At 37.8% G+C, this 14,999-nt stretch overlaps 1 protein-coding gene and 1 long non-coding RNA gene across 3 annotated transcripts in view; both read right to left on the reverse strand.

The window, feature by feature from the left end:
• LOC129565953 (uncharacterized) overlaps positions 1–14,999 on the reverse strand; it is a 28,337-nt gene that overhangs the window by 3,148 nt on the left and 10,190 nt on the right. The window contains exons 3-4 of one of the 2 annotated variants that reach the window (XM_055441368.1): positions 1,871–2,788; positions 39–1,798 (exon numbers count right to left, since the gene is read on the reverse strand). In XM_055441368.1, the coding sequence (XP_055297343.1) occupies positions 39–1,798; positions 1,871–2,788 (2,678 nt within the window). Of the gene's footprint in view, positions 1–38; positions 2,789–14,999 lie in introns of both variants that reach the window. The other variant, XM_055441367.1, reaches the window with a different exon arrangement.
• On the reverse strand, positions 6,805–13,794 carry LOC129565959 (uncharacterized). Its single transcript, XR_008687681.1, has 2 exons — positions 13,616–13,794; positions 6,805–13,471 (listed from the first exon to the last, which is right to left on the reverse strand). It is a non-coding gene; the product is annotated as an uncharacterized LOC129565959 (long non-coding RNA).

The following is a 14,999-nucleotide window of genomic DNA, read 5'->3' on the forward strand; positions in this document are numbered from 1 at the left end:
AGCTTCACGAAACGAATCAAATAGAAAAGAAATAGTACCTGGCTGACGTGTAAGCCGTATTTGATTTCCTTGCCTCATTCTGCATGTTGGCCACCTCTTGCCGAGTGAGTTCCAACAAATTTTGCAATTCAATCATTTCGGCGGTGTGTGCATTCTCCATTTCGATCAAATGCTCACGCAATCGATTGAGGTCCTTGTTCAACATTTGTTTTTCCTCATTCAACTGGATTTTTTCCTGTTGCAAAATTTTCTGATTCGTTTGTTCGACGAGTAGATTCTGTGTGAGAATGTCTGACTTTTCTTTCAGGAATGTAACTTGATCGGTTAACGTGGCGATTTCGTTATGTGACGCCGTCACTTTTTCCGTTAACTGTGCACAAGTCGCACAACCGCTGGCCAATTGCTGACTTTGCGTGGCAATCGTTTGCTGAAGTGTCATTAGCATTTGATTGAGCTCTTGGATTTTTGCATGATATTGAACATTTTCGTTGTGTTTCGTTTGTATGGCATTCACCAGTTCTTGCCTTTCTCTCGTGAGCAATTCGATTTTTTGTTGCAGCTCATCGGTCAATTGAGAAGCCGTTGATTTCTCTTCGATACTGGCAGTTTGAACTTGAAGGCGTTTTTCTAACTCATCAATGTTTTGATTCAACTCATCAATTTGCGCTTCAAGTTTCGTCTTTTCCGATTCGGCGCATGTTTCAGCCAACTTGTAATCCTCTTCCAAATCGTCGAAATCTCTTCTCAGTCGCTCCAATTCCTCTGCATCCTGCTGCTTGCATCGTTGCAATTCTCCAATTTCAGCTGCCAGCTTTTGCTTTTCCTCTCGGTCCACCTTCAACGCATCCACCTCCTTTGTTAACTCGACAATTCTATCGGCTTGCGCTTTGAATTTCTCCTCAAAGCATTGCTGCATCTCAAGCTTCGAGTCATCGGTGCGCATTTGATCCAATTGCCGTTGCAATTGTTGAATCGTTTCGCTAAGCTCACACTTTTCCTCCTCACTTTCGTCCAACTTGTGCGTGAGATTTTCGAATTCATCTTGTAAACTCTGATTCAATTTGCTGGTGTCCTCGAGTTGCGTTTCCAATCGCAAAATACTGTCTTCGTTGTGTTCTAAAATGGTCTCTAATTTGCCAGCCTTAACACATTCAAGCTGATTCAAGAGGATGCCATTGTTCTTCATCAGTTCGGCCACTTCCTTTTCGTAATGATGCAAATCCGCTTTGAGCGTTTTGTATTCGTGCTGCAGCGTGGCTTTGTCCGTCGACACCGATTCGAATTGCTTCATCAAATTGTTGCGATTCGCTTCAATATCCGATAAATGCTGGTACGTATCCTTCACCGACTTTAGGAATGCATCCAAATACAATTTCAATGAATTGTTTGCGATCGATGGTTCATAGCTCAGTGTTTTCGAAATGATCGCTTTGAGCTCTTCAAACGATATTATTGTGTCCGATTCGCTTGCATTTATGCTATTCAAAGCCGATTGCAAATCGATGACCTGCTTCTGTGTTATCATATTCTCTTCGACGAGGCTCGATTCCAAGTCGACCGCTTGCGATTTCAATGCGTCATGCATCGATTGCAGTTCGGTGATTCGTTCCTCACACTGCACATGATCCGTTTGCAATTTCTTGTAATCGACATTCAATTGTTGCAGCTTCGTCTCCAGTTCGGCACATTTCGCTTCGAGGCCGGTGATTTGTTCGTCTTGAGTCGATCGCGTTTCCTCCAAATGCTCTTTGTCCGCGCGCAACTGATCGAATTCTTTCTGCAACACTAAATCATCTTCCTGTAGAGTGACAAAAGCCAATTCATTTTGTTCCTTATCCATATTTATTTCATCAAGTGTTTTTTGTAATACCTCTAATTTGTCGACGGCTTTGCGTGCCACTCGTACCTCATTCAACAGACTCTCATTTTCCACTTTCAATCGATTTACCTGCTCTTCTAAGCTATTCTTCTCCGAAACGACCGAGCCCAATTTCGCAACATTTGAATCATATTGATCTTTGAGATCGTTTAAAATCGAAAGACGCGCATTTATTTCATCCAATTCGGTTTGCAAACGATGTATTTCCATGGAGCTGGTCATTTTCTCCTTTTCCAAATCGATTAACTCGAATTTATCACTACCCTCACGACTGTGGACGCTGTCCTTTTCTTCACGCGATTCGGCCATTTCCGCCGTTTTGGCGCTCAGTTGAGCTTGTAACTCATCAACTTCACCTCGGAGACGTTCATTCGACCCAAGACTTTCTCCCAGTTTTGCCTCCAATTCATCGAGCCTTTGCAATGATTCCTGCTGCTGACTGGTTTCTACAACTAATTCATTGTGTTCTTTGGTCAAACTCTGGAGTTTCTCATCGGTTTCCACTTTTTGCTTTCGAACCACTTCCAATTCAGCTTTTAGCGTTGCCACATCCTGTTGCAGCCCATTTTTAATGAGCACTAAATTTTGCAACGCTTCCGTATGCTGTTGATCCAATTCATCAAGACGCTTGTCTTGCTCGATTGACTCACGGTGCAAATGCTTGATTTTCTCATTCAACGACAAATTCTCTTCGAGCAATCGCTGAATCTCACCGTCTTTTTCATCCAATGAGCGACGCAAACTGTCCACAATTCGAGCTCCTTTGTCATCGGTAGCCGGCGATTTCTTCACGGCTCCAGCAGCGACTCCGGTGCCATCATTTTCTTTGGATGAATCCGATGAAACGGCCTTCTCTGACTCCCAAAACCAACTATCTTCAAGACTAGATTGCTGCGTATTTCCATGCTTCTAAAGGAAAAAAAAAGATAAAAAAATTAGGAAAAATTGCATTTAACAATGGAACGATGACAATGCAACGACGAATGAATTTTCATTTTCAATTCCCCTTCTTTATCAAAAATAAGCTCAATCTGAAGGCCATTTTCAGTAAAATATTTTTTTATTACAATAATAATAGAATTAATTCCAATTATTAATTTCAGTTCAGTGTGTTTGTGTGAATGTGGGTCAATTGTGTGCACTTAGCCGTGCAAAAAAAAAGTCTTTGAAGATGTCTCCGAATATCCGCACCGGATGAATGTTTTCGAAAATTGCATTCAGTTATGTTCTTTGTATGTGCTCCGAGCACAGTGCACTTGTGCAAACTTTCCGATTTGAGTGTTCTTTTTTTGTTGGTTTCGAAACGGCCGCAAACGAGAGAGAGAGAGAGAGAGAGAGAAAGAATCAAATGTGAAACAAAAACAATGCACATCGAATCACACACAAAAAAAAAACACATGAAATAAGCATGACATTTCATGTGACCACATCATCGCATAATTTGAAAAGTGAAATATGTTTCAAAATGCGACGACGACACAAATACAATTATGAATATTAATAACGGTTGAAAATGTGTGTTTGTGCATAGATAGTGGAAACGAATAAAAAAAACAGATTGAAACGAAAGAAGAGAAAAAAAACGTGGAATAAAATAATCAGCGAAACGACCGAATTATTTAGAGGAAAAAAAAAACAAAGAAACACATCAAAGTTAGTGTACAACAATTGAAATCGCATGTAATGTACATAAAATGGAAATTATTTTATGATCATTTTTATTCATCGGCTGGTTGTAGCTGCTGTTACGTTTCTTTTGTTATTCGGCCTATCGTTGACAATGCGTACGAATGTATCTGTGTCATCTGTCGGCAATATTAATTTTTGTTGTTGTTGCTGTTGCTGCTGAGATGGCAGTGAGCTCGAGAGAGCAAAAGAGTGCGTCAATCCACTCCTTTTGGGTTTATTTGCATTTAACGTCTCTGGTCGATCGTTCACTGTGTGTGTGTGTGTGTGTTTGACGACGACGACAACAACGACAATTATTGTGCAATTTCGTGCGTAATTTCGCTATTCTCTCATACTATTAGTTTTTTCTTCTCTATCCAGTTGAATCTAACAGGTGCAAAAATATGCGAACGACCGAATGAAATAGATAGCGCATTTAGAAAATGCTTGCAAATCATTTTGAAATATGGTACGTGTACATGAATCGAATTAGATGGGTTCGTGCGGTTTGCTTGTTTATGATAATAATAACCGTTATTTCAATTCGATTTAATTTTTTTTTGCCGTAGTTGTTTCTCTCTTCCTCTTTCGATCGAATAGGCAGTTGTGTTAGCGGTGGAAAGAAAAAAGAGAGAGCTCAATTTATCCTTCATGTGAAAAATTGCATGTGCAATTCAATTGATGCTCATAGCCAAGATCAGTTTATTTTCAGCTAGCTAGACACCAACCATTTCAAACTGACAGTCATTCTGCCAACTTGAATTTTCACTCTATTACAATGCAATAAAATAGTCGAGAAAAAAAGCGCGCACACACACAGTGAATGCGCCTAGTTTCCGCAACAACAAAAAACGCAAAAGCGTTCCACCTAATAAAAAATCATCATCATTTTTTCCCAACAATTTATTTGTCATGATTCCACCATCAAATCAAATTCCATGCATCATATCTCGGTACGCTGGCACACCGGGAGGACGTAGAAATTCAAATGGCTATTGAAACACGGCAACCATTTCATCAAATCAAATTATAATGCTTACTCGGCGGCGATGCAGTGTTAGGATGCATTTTAATAGTTAATGCTAACATAAATAGCTGTGGAAAAATTACTTTACGTCAACCAGAATGGAATGGATGATGTGGTTTTTCTTTGCCACATTGTGAAAGGTAACCTTTTGGAAGAGACTCAAACACCATTTTCCTGCGATAGAGATAAATGTCAAAGTACAGCCGAGCTTCGATGCAACAGAATGGAAAAAGAAAGAACAAAAAAAAAACGCCGAAGCGAAAGCAAATCTACATCTCAAAGATGTTGTTACAGAAAAGGATTGATTTCTTGCCATTGAACGGCGAACAGCGAACAAATGGATAAATCAACAGAAATAAATCAAGATGGAATATTCGACGTTGTGATCGTCATTCGTTTGCATTGATTAAATATCGTTTGGAATTTTATGCTGTTGCATTTCATTTGTAGCGCCTCGCTACTCGCGCATATATATATTGCGGTATTCGGGTGGTTGTCGTCGCGGTGCATTTTCCAAATGGTGTTAATTAAAATGTCGTGTGCGTGGATGGGCACACGCGTGCACCTCAAGTAGAAAAATAATAATACTAAAAAAGAGAAACTAGCATCGTACCATTTGATTTTTGGTTCTGTTAATTATTTGCATCTCTCGCTCTCATGGCTATTTTGATATGTTGGTCTACATAATTACGATTATTGTTATTGGTTGGCGTGTTGCTCGTTGCACGACCAATGGACGTGAACATGTAAATAAAACACACTAATCGAAAATGCACGACACAATTGGATAACACACACTCAGTTGCTGAAATGAAAGAGATTTATGCTGTGTGATGGTATGTGTACTTTAACAACATACCGATAAATACATCGTTTTCGACTCTCTTTGCGCTGCAATGCATTATTCCATCGTCACCATGGCGAATCAATGTTTTGCATGTGGAAAAATTAGTAAAATCTCTCTGTCTGTATGTGCATATAAATAAAATAAATGATGCAAATGACCTGTGTACGAATTCAAATGAATGCGACCGAAGCGCAAGATTGGGATTGCTCTCGCGCTTGTTCATTCATTTGTTTGTTTGCTGGCTTGATCTATTTGCTCGATTGCATTAATCATTAATTCGATGGAGTTAAATTCAAATGTGATGAATATCATTGATATGAAGTGAACCGCTTTTCTCAGAGATGCTCTTCCATTCCGTTGTCTTTATTGTCGCCATCAAACTCATATGATCGCAAATAGACCTTTGTTTGCTTCGCCGAAAAGCAGCCGCTACAGGGCAACTCAATGAACAGTACGAGAGAAAGAAATCAGCCGTACCCGAGTTGCATTTCAATATTCGGTGAAATCCCAATTTCAGTGTGTGTCGATTTCGTGCGCTGTATTTTCTTTTATTCATTGTATTTTTTTTAAGTGTAATAGACATTGCGCGCGCCATCAACATATTTTGTTCCGATCGTGGATGGCATTTAAATTATTCAGTGACACAGTGCTCCAGTCAAAGCGATCGTATTTTGATTACATGGCTCGATCTTTTTTTTTTACTTTGCTCTCGTCTGTTATGGAATATGTCAACAGCAATTAAACTCTTTGCATTGCATCATGCAATCCAATCGTCCGCTCGTTTTTTTTCTTCTATGCATCGCAAAGTAGCTCGAATCGAAAACTCCTGCTGATACTATCAATGTAGAGCACGAATTTTTGTTCACGTGTAAATCTTTTTTTTTCGTTTCAAACAAGAAATTCCGACTGGAATGTTATTGTTTGCTGTTATTATTATGGCACGAATCGAAGCCTGATTTGATTTGTCATTTTTCGCTCTCTCTAATGAATGATTCGAAATTGACCGTTTCCGGCAAAAAAAAATCATCACATCAATTTTCATGCTCATAACTCTGGGGCCGCGCTTCAAAAACGCAAACAATGAAAAGCAAGTGATGCATGAATGATGTGTTTTTTGTAGTATTTTCTTGTTTCGTTTTGTGCGCTTACAACAAGACCTTATGAACTGAACACATAGCTACTCATTCAGAAAAAAAAAAACAATTTCATTCAACAGCAACGGTTTGAAATTGTGTTATCAGCGTATCTGATTTATGAAGTGGGATTTTTCCAACTCGGGGGAGACTTTTTGTGTATTTCCATATTTTTAATTTGAACCACACACAAATACACCGAATATTTAAATGAATCAAAGTTGAGCGCTAATCATTTTTAATGGAATCGTTTTTCTTTGCATTTTTCGTTCATTTTCAATTTTCTAAATTGTTTTTCTGCTTCCAATTTCAATTGAATATTCATATTTGGAAATTACAAATGGATTTTCGTCATGAACACCTATTTTTTTTTTAATCGAATCAACCGAATTTGGAAAAGTATTAAAAATAGATAAAGGGCTCAGGCGAAGCAATAACGATTATTATCGGGTAAATGAAACGATCTTTCCTTGAATTGACTGAAAATCCGTGAATGGTGGTTTGTAACCAATACGGTATAAAATGGAGATTTTTCATTTTCTCATCGAAATTCAGCGGAAACTCATTATTATCTAGTGAATCCAAATATTTGGGCCGAGAAAGAGAGAGTGAGAGCGAGAGCGAGTGTCAAAGAGTGTTCGACAGAACATTATCGGAGTTAGTTCATACAAATAGTTTTATGAAAGAAAGAGAATTATTCAAATAAAGTGCAAAGGTCCGTGAACGTGGTTGTCGCCTTCGCCGTCGTCGTCGTACGTATAATGCTAACGAAGCGGGTCGTGTGCTATTGAATGGAACGCATTTTTGTGTCTTTCATTTTCAACAAAAACGAAGACCTTCTTTTTCGTTACCTGTGTTTGTCATCTTTGTAAATGCTTGGTGTAAATGTATACGATATGTTGAAGTGTTTTTATCTCGCGCCAAATATTTACCAACGGAAATAAACGATACCATTTTAAAAAATAATTATCTTTATTGTTTAAATTTCGTTGCGTTGTATGTATGTTTTACTTTGAAATGCTGAAGAAATCGAAAGAAAAATACATACGAAAGCGAAACGATAGACAACGACAGGGACAGAGAAGAAAAAAGAGAAACAGCCCAAAATAAATCGTTATAAAGCCGCGTCGAAAGCAGAGAGAAGAAAAAAATACGGCGAAATGAAACAACCATACAAAACGCTTTTAATTAAGCGACAACTCGGTTCATTGTATATACCTTGTCGTTTTTTGTTGTTGTCGCCGTTGTTGGCACTGTTGAAATGCTAGCTAATTAATATTTTATATGAAATAGAATGTTTAGAGCTGAACTAATTTCTGTGTGTTGTGTGTTTGCATGGTCGAATGTTTCGGATTTCAGTTGATTCCCTTTGCGCTCGATTTCGTGGTCTAAGGTTTGCCTTGGATCTGCATTCGCTATACGAAAAATGCATAAAAAAAATTCTTTTTTTTTTAATTCTTCCTCCCGCTCTCGTTCACCACTCTTATTATTTATTTATGCTTTTAGACGCTGCTTTATTTGCTCACTGGAAAAACACATTTGTACGGAATCCGCCGGGTGCGCGTATGCATGTATATATGAGTGTGTTGTCCCAAAGGCACCGGTTTTCTAACTAAAAGATACCGTTTTGTTTGCTCACAACAAAGATTATTACTTATTTTCTTAGGCTGTTTTTTTTATGTTTTGGATTCTTTTTGGAAACGAATGGGCTTGGAATAATGTTTATCTAAAGCATCTGGTAAACACTTAGATCTTGTCTCTTTGTTTCCCTGCTATATCTTAAAATTCATTAGAAATGCTCGTTCGTTCATTCTTTCTTTTTCGTCCGAAATCCGTTAAAACTCTTAAAATTGTAAATTGTGTACGATTTACGAGCGGCACGGATATTGAACTTCAACTTTGAATTCGATTGTATTTAAGTTTTCGAAGGAAGAGTTTGCTTCATACGAGAAACGGTGCGCGATCACTGCGCCCACCGTCATAATTACAAATTTAAAGAAATTATTTCACTTCATGTCTAATTCAAACGTAAACGGCTGCGTTTCCATTTGTGCTCCATAAAATGTGTATTTATTATTCTTATCGGTGGTGCTATGTCGTCACCGCACGAATCGAAACTGCTCCAGAAAGCAGAGCTCGCACAATCGACAGTGCAGCGCACATCTTTGGGATGAAAAATTCCTTTATTGTTTGCCATCAAGATAAATATGAGTAAATACCGTGTGTTTATTTAGCACCGAGAATAAAACAAAACAACGAAGCACTCATCGAAACCCGAAGATTTTTTTTTCCAAACGTGCCCGATCCTATGCCGTTGCTTCTTTATTCGAAAAATTCAGTTTCTCCGTGTGTGTGTGTGTGTGTGTGTGTGTGTGTGTGTGTGTGTGTGTGAGAGAGAGAATGAGTGCCTTTGAGCACTGTGTGACAAATGTGAAATGCAAACACAACGATACGAAAATGAAACAGTTCCTTTTTCTTCGTTGACTTCGTTTCAACACATTTAAATGGAATAATGAAGTGAACACGACACAACGGTGCGAACAATAACAACGATCCGTGTACACAGTAGAGCGATACGTAATCGTGCGTATTTAAAATACAGATATTCTTCGTTCTTTCGTCCCTTCGACCGGCCAACAACAGCCAACTCTCTCTCTCTCACTCATTCTTCATCTAATTTACACAACGAGTGCGTTGAATGCGTAAGTTAGTTACTGTTTCTGTATTTTCTTCTTCTCTTTCGGCTCTGCTCGCTCGAGAGATACTGTATCGTCAAAATATTCAAATGCCTACATCGTCATTTTAGTCATTCGACCAGAAATTTCAGGTCATACGTGTTCAACGAACGTTTATGCTAACTATCTTGCGATTATGAAGACATTCATCCAAATGACACATTTGCCTGGAACTGTGACGTAGATGGCGGGGGTAACGTTGACATATCGCTTCTGTCGATTTAAAACCATTCATTTTGAATGCGATTTTTTGGAGGATTTAAAAGAGATTGGAAGAGAACGAATGCGAAAAAATCGAAACAAAAAAATCATTAAAAAAAAAGATCTGAAAGAAGCAAACCTATGACATTATACCCCAATCGTAAGTTCTTTTCTCATATTTCACATTATTTTCTTAATTTATTAATGAATCCGCCGATCGAATGCAGCCAATTTTCAAATTAAAAGGCCAAAGCATGCGTACGCGTACATAATAAAATGCTATTGCAATTAATGCAATCCAATCGATTTTGACTATGAGTCAGCCAGGCGGGATCATATACAATATCCGAATGGTTTTCACGAATTTGATGTCATATATTCCAGGCGAAATGACTACATATGTTCAGATAAATGACTGGTTTACCCAGTAGTTGTTCCATCAACGACAACAATCGGGATACCGATGAAAACAAAACGACGGCTCAACCACGAAAACGGAACATTAAATGCGAAACAAATAAAATTGCATATTTATTGGTCACACACATATTCAAAAGCCCGATTAAAAATTCATGAAAAAAAGAGTTAAAATAAAAACAACGACGTGAACTTAGCAGCGGCAGCAGCAGCAGCAGCGCCAACTAAGCACGACATTAAAACAAATACAAACAACACAACGGTTGGATTTTAATGGGAAATAAATCGAATGTGGTGTACACTGACGGGAATAACGAGAACGAAACAAAAACGCTGACAATATAAAAAACACAAAAAACTTCTTCGAAATTAAATTGACTAATGAGTTTTCATTTTTTTTTCTGTGTTTGCTCGCTCACTTGCCTATGTCACGAAACAGCGACTGTTTTATTGTATGAATGTTACATTTGCATTTTTGATATTTACGAAGTAAAAAGAGGGAAAAAAATGTAATGTATTTGAATTGAAATGTAGAAAGAGAAAAAAATGGATTTTGTTATCAAACTTTTAAACATGTGGAACTGTTTCCTTGGGCTGGGAGTTCCAGCGTCACTTCCCGCATTCAATGCGATTCCATGCGATTCTTTGATAAAGATTGAGTAATTAAAGTAAAGATATTCGAAAGAAATTCTGGTTTTTCTTTATCGAAAAAAAATGACGTAAATCACTTTCGTCCTAAGCGGAAATCAAAAAATATTTTCCCCATTACGAATTTCTTCGGAATAAAAACACCACATGCGCCAGAAGAAATCCCAAAAAGAGTTCAGATACTTGGAATTAGATAAAATCAAATTGCATATTTCATTCTTCGATTTTATCTTCGAAAAATTGAAAGCAAGAAAAAAACACATTTTCTTAATGAAATTTCTCAATCTCAAAACAAAAATTGCCCATTTATGGTTAAATACATTATTTGAATATCGTGGTTAAATGTGTTTTAATCGCACAATAAACCGAATTAATGTTATTAGTTGCGCGTATTCAATGTTTCTCTGCCATCGCATTCGTTATTCGTTTGCAATGTATTTCATGGTCTCTAGCACGCATTCGCGCAACTAGTATTCGCGCCAAGTATAAATGCAAAAGTGCAAAAAAATTAAAGAAAAAGAAACGATGAGAAAATGCCAGATTTGTATTCAAAAATTAAAAAGTTAAAATAAAGCGAATTAAGCGAGGAAAAAAAAACACCTAAAAAATTAGAATCGACACGCGGTGTGTGTGTGTGTGTGGAGAGGTTTACTGGCTGGAGAACAAAAATTACTGTAAATGATGTAAATAATCGCCGTTTTTGTTTATTCGATGCAATTTAATCAGGTTGCCCAGTTACATTGAACTACTGTGGCTGCTGTTGTGCATTATTTTGCCACGCTGTGTGTATTTTAGCTATTCTTATGCAGATTTTCTGATCCGAATGCGAATGTCTAGTTAGATAATAACGAATAATTTGACTAATAAGCGAACACACCAGCGCACAACCAGCGCTACTACCTAGCTAACTGCAAACAATACACTTTTCGTCATCACTTTTCAGGTGATTTTTTTCCATAATATTTTATGTTGCATTCGTTGAACGAACAGAATGAAAAATGATCAAATAATGAGTGAGAAGAAAAAGATTAAATAAATCGTGAATTAAACCTAGCTATAATATTGACGCTCGATATAGAGAGCGATTACAAGAACTTGAAAAAAAGGCAGAAAACAAAAAAAAAACAAAAAAGACTTGTGTACCTGTTGCTGTGAGTGCCGTTGGCGTTGTTACTGTTGCTATAGCGTGCGAGAGAGCATGTGCGTGCCAAGCTCGACGTCATAGTTCTCATCGTAATGTATTGATCAATGGATAAATCGAAATGATTTTCAATTTGTGAATTGAAGGAGAGAATTGGAAATATGAACAGCTACAACGAAATAAAGGCACACGCTCCAATCGACATCGCACATTCACTTTACTTCTTTAGTGGGCTTCCAGTTGAATGCATTTTTACGACTTGTGATAATTTTTTTCCAAATAGAATAATTTTGCTAGAATCTGCATTTGCGCGTAATGAACGTTAAAATAAAAACGTTTCCAACAAAATGTTCAAATCGTGAATGTCTTTTTTCTGTTCTCTCTCAACTTCTTGTGGTTCGGTTAGCGGGTGAAAAAATGGTGTAATGGTCCGAGGTGAACTGGTTGTTGATTTTTGTTGCACAAAAATAATTTGACATATTCAAATTTAATCGGAAATTCACTTTTTTAAGAAATTTTCGAACAAAAAATTATGTTTAAATGAAGACGTATGTACATTTAAGAATGTGATAAAGTTTTACAACTTTTCACCAGGTTTTATTCTTCCTTGTACTAGAACCAGATGAGAAAAAAAAATATACAAAGTGTTTTTACAGAGAGTCACTTTTACATGTATCCTGTTCAACACCGAGCACGTAACTGATATTAGAAAAATTGAAAAACGTTGTCGCATCAAAACCACCGCTTCGGCGTTGAGAGCTAATAAAGAAACGACCACTCCAACGGCAACACGCCTCACTCTCTCTCGCTCTCTCCCTCTCTTGCTCTCTCTTTCTCTCGCTCTATCCGAGTTCTCACCGCAACCAATACACGCATACACACGGTTTATCATTCAACACTTCACTCAGTGTATAGTGTGTACTATATCCGACCGTGTATATCAAGTGCACTGTGGCCACAGTACAGTTCACTCGTAGATTCTTACAATACTCTTGTTTTTTTTCTCTCTGTTCATATTCCACCGGAGCAATACGATATCTGTGTGCTTTATGTGTCATTTTTGAACGATTCGTCTCCTTCTCTTTCTCTTTCGTTCGCTCTCTCAGTTGCTTGCTCTCTGTCTCATTTCATTTTGGTTCGTTCTCGTTACTTGGCTCAATGTTTAATATTTCGTATTTTTTTTCCTATATTTCGACTCTTTTTCAGCTGAATGTGCGATATGAAAAAACGAAATCGTCGACTACGATGATGACGATCGGTCTAAGTGTGCGTGTCCTATTCAAAAGTGGCAGCTCGATGTGAATATATATATGCAGACTGTTTCGAATTGATTGTGTGAACACCACGACTAAATAAAATGCTGAGCAAAAATTCCACACACGAAAAAAAAAGAATCGAGCAAAACGCAAAGTTTTTAGCATGTAGCTACAAAAACCATTCGGTTTCAACGGTTCACCACATCGGCTCAAAGTGGCTGAAGAAGTGTGAACAAAATAATCGTTTATCGTAAAATAAGCATAAATAAAGCGCTAGGCGATGTGTGTATGTTTCGTCTACTGTTTCGCATGTTGCGTTCGTCTCTCGACTCGATTCGGCTCGACTCCTTTACCAAGAAAACCGAACTTGGAATGTCACTAGGCAACAAGCGACAGCAGTAACCGCTTCAAATCAACTCAACACATTCTATTTCGTCACAAATCTCTCTAACGCAAATGTGTAACAGTTATTGTAGTTCATTTATGTATTTTAATCACTCGGAATAATATGCGCCAAAACTATGAATCCGAGAGTTGAGCCTGTCAGTAGTATTTGTTGTTGTAATTTGTTAGTTCGAACTCTCACCGCTTGCATGTACAATGCAAATCAGATGCGTTTTTTGGGGCGCCACTTTTGTGAAGCTTGTATTAGACTCAATCTACGTATGAATCTTTCGCTCCGCCACTCGCTTCGCTCATTCAATCGTTCGTTTGCTCGTTTTGTTTATTATTTAATGCAACCGATTTGCACTGGCACATGTTGCGTTTGATTTGTTTGCTCGTGTATTCATTTTTTTTTCTGTTCGGATTTAGATTGCAGTGTGTTTGTTCGTTAGTGTGGCGTGGCGGTGATAAAGCCAAGTCAGCATGTTCATGCAAATGTTCTAATGAAAACCATGTTCAATGCACTTCTAACGAAATTAAAGTTTGCATTCACATCGACCTCTTCGTCTTCTTCCCTCTCGAGTTTATTCGTTTGCGTTGTGTGTGTTTTTTTTTGCTCTCCTCTCTCTTCCTTCATGTCGCACAATGATTTGCATACAAACACCACACATAGCACACACAAAACGGTTAATGGAAACAATTACTACACAGAAATGGACGAGAAAAAACAAACCACACACTGATGTCGATTTGAAATTATTAGAAAAACAATGTGAGCAATTCCGTTTTTTGTTGTTGTGCTCAAACCAGGTAATTATATGGTTGGTGGCTGGGGTTATGCTTTGCGTATTTCTTCATATATGCATATATGTGTACAATATTCGTTGATATTATTTTGTATGTTTTTTTCTCGACAATATGACTGGAAATTGGTCGTTAGTTTGTGAATCTAACGCAGCCAGGAAATGACGACACATTTTTAACAGAATAACAAAACAAATATAATATAAATATTTTGTGTAATGCACAAACAATTCGCTCGATTTTCTATTTAGAAATTGGTGTCAAAGCATCATCATAAGTTGGTGTGGCTAGAAGGGGAAAATGAAAAAGAAAAAAATCCTCTCACTCGCAAAAGGCGTATTCAGAATGTTTGTGCATAGGTTAAATAGTTTGATGAATCACTGAATCGCATAATTTAAAACCGCGAATGAGATGGTGAGAGAAAGAGTGTGTGTGTGTGTGTGGAACGCGAAACCGCGAAATCATTCACAGACAAAGTCATCAGCCGAAAACAATCGAATGTGTTGTTTCCAGCTGCCGCCGTTGTAAACGCATCACTTCAATGCATTTGCACATCGATCAATCGACCGATCGACCAAGCAATCGATCGCTTGCTCGAGGGAAACACCACTCAACGTTGGCTAAATGGAACGATTGATAAATCGCGACCAACGGAAGGCTCAGAGAAATACATAACAGAATTAAAAAAAACCTTGACTGATTTTTTCACTTTTCAGATTTCTTCACGAAATCTCAACGTTTCGGCTGTACAAATGTTGCTCACGCAAATTCAAGCCGTCAGTGTAAATGCCATTTTTGCATAGTTTATGGTCGCCGTTTTATGACAACATGTTGTATAGATTGTGATCGGTCTAGAAAG

The sequence above is a fragment of the Sitodiplosis mosellana genome, unplaced genomic scaffold (assembly GCF_009176505.1).
Source record: "Sitodiplosis mosellana isolate CC-2019 unplaced genomic scaffold, AAFC_SMos_1.0 Smas_scaffold_3, whole genome shotgun sequence".
In the NCBI taxonomy this organism is placed as follows: domain Eukaryota; kingdom Metazoa; phylum Arthropoda; class Insecta; order Diptera; family Cecidomyiidae; genus Sitodiplosis; species Sitodiplosis mosellana.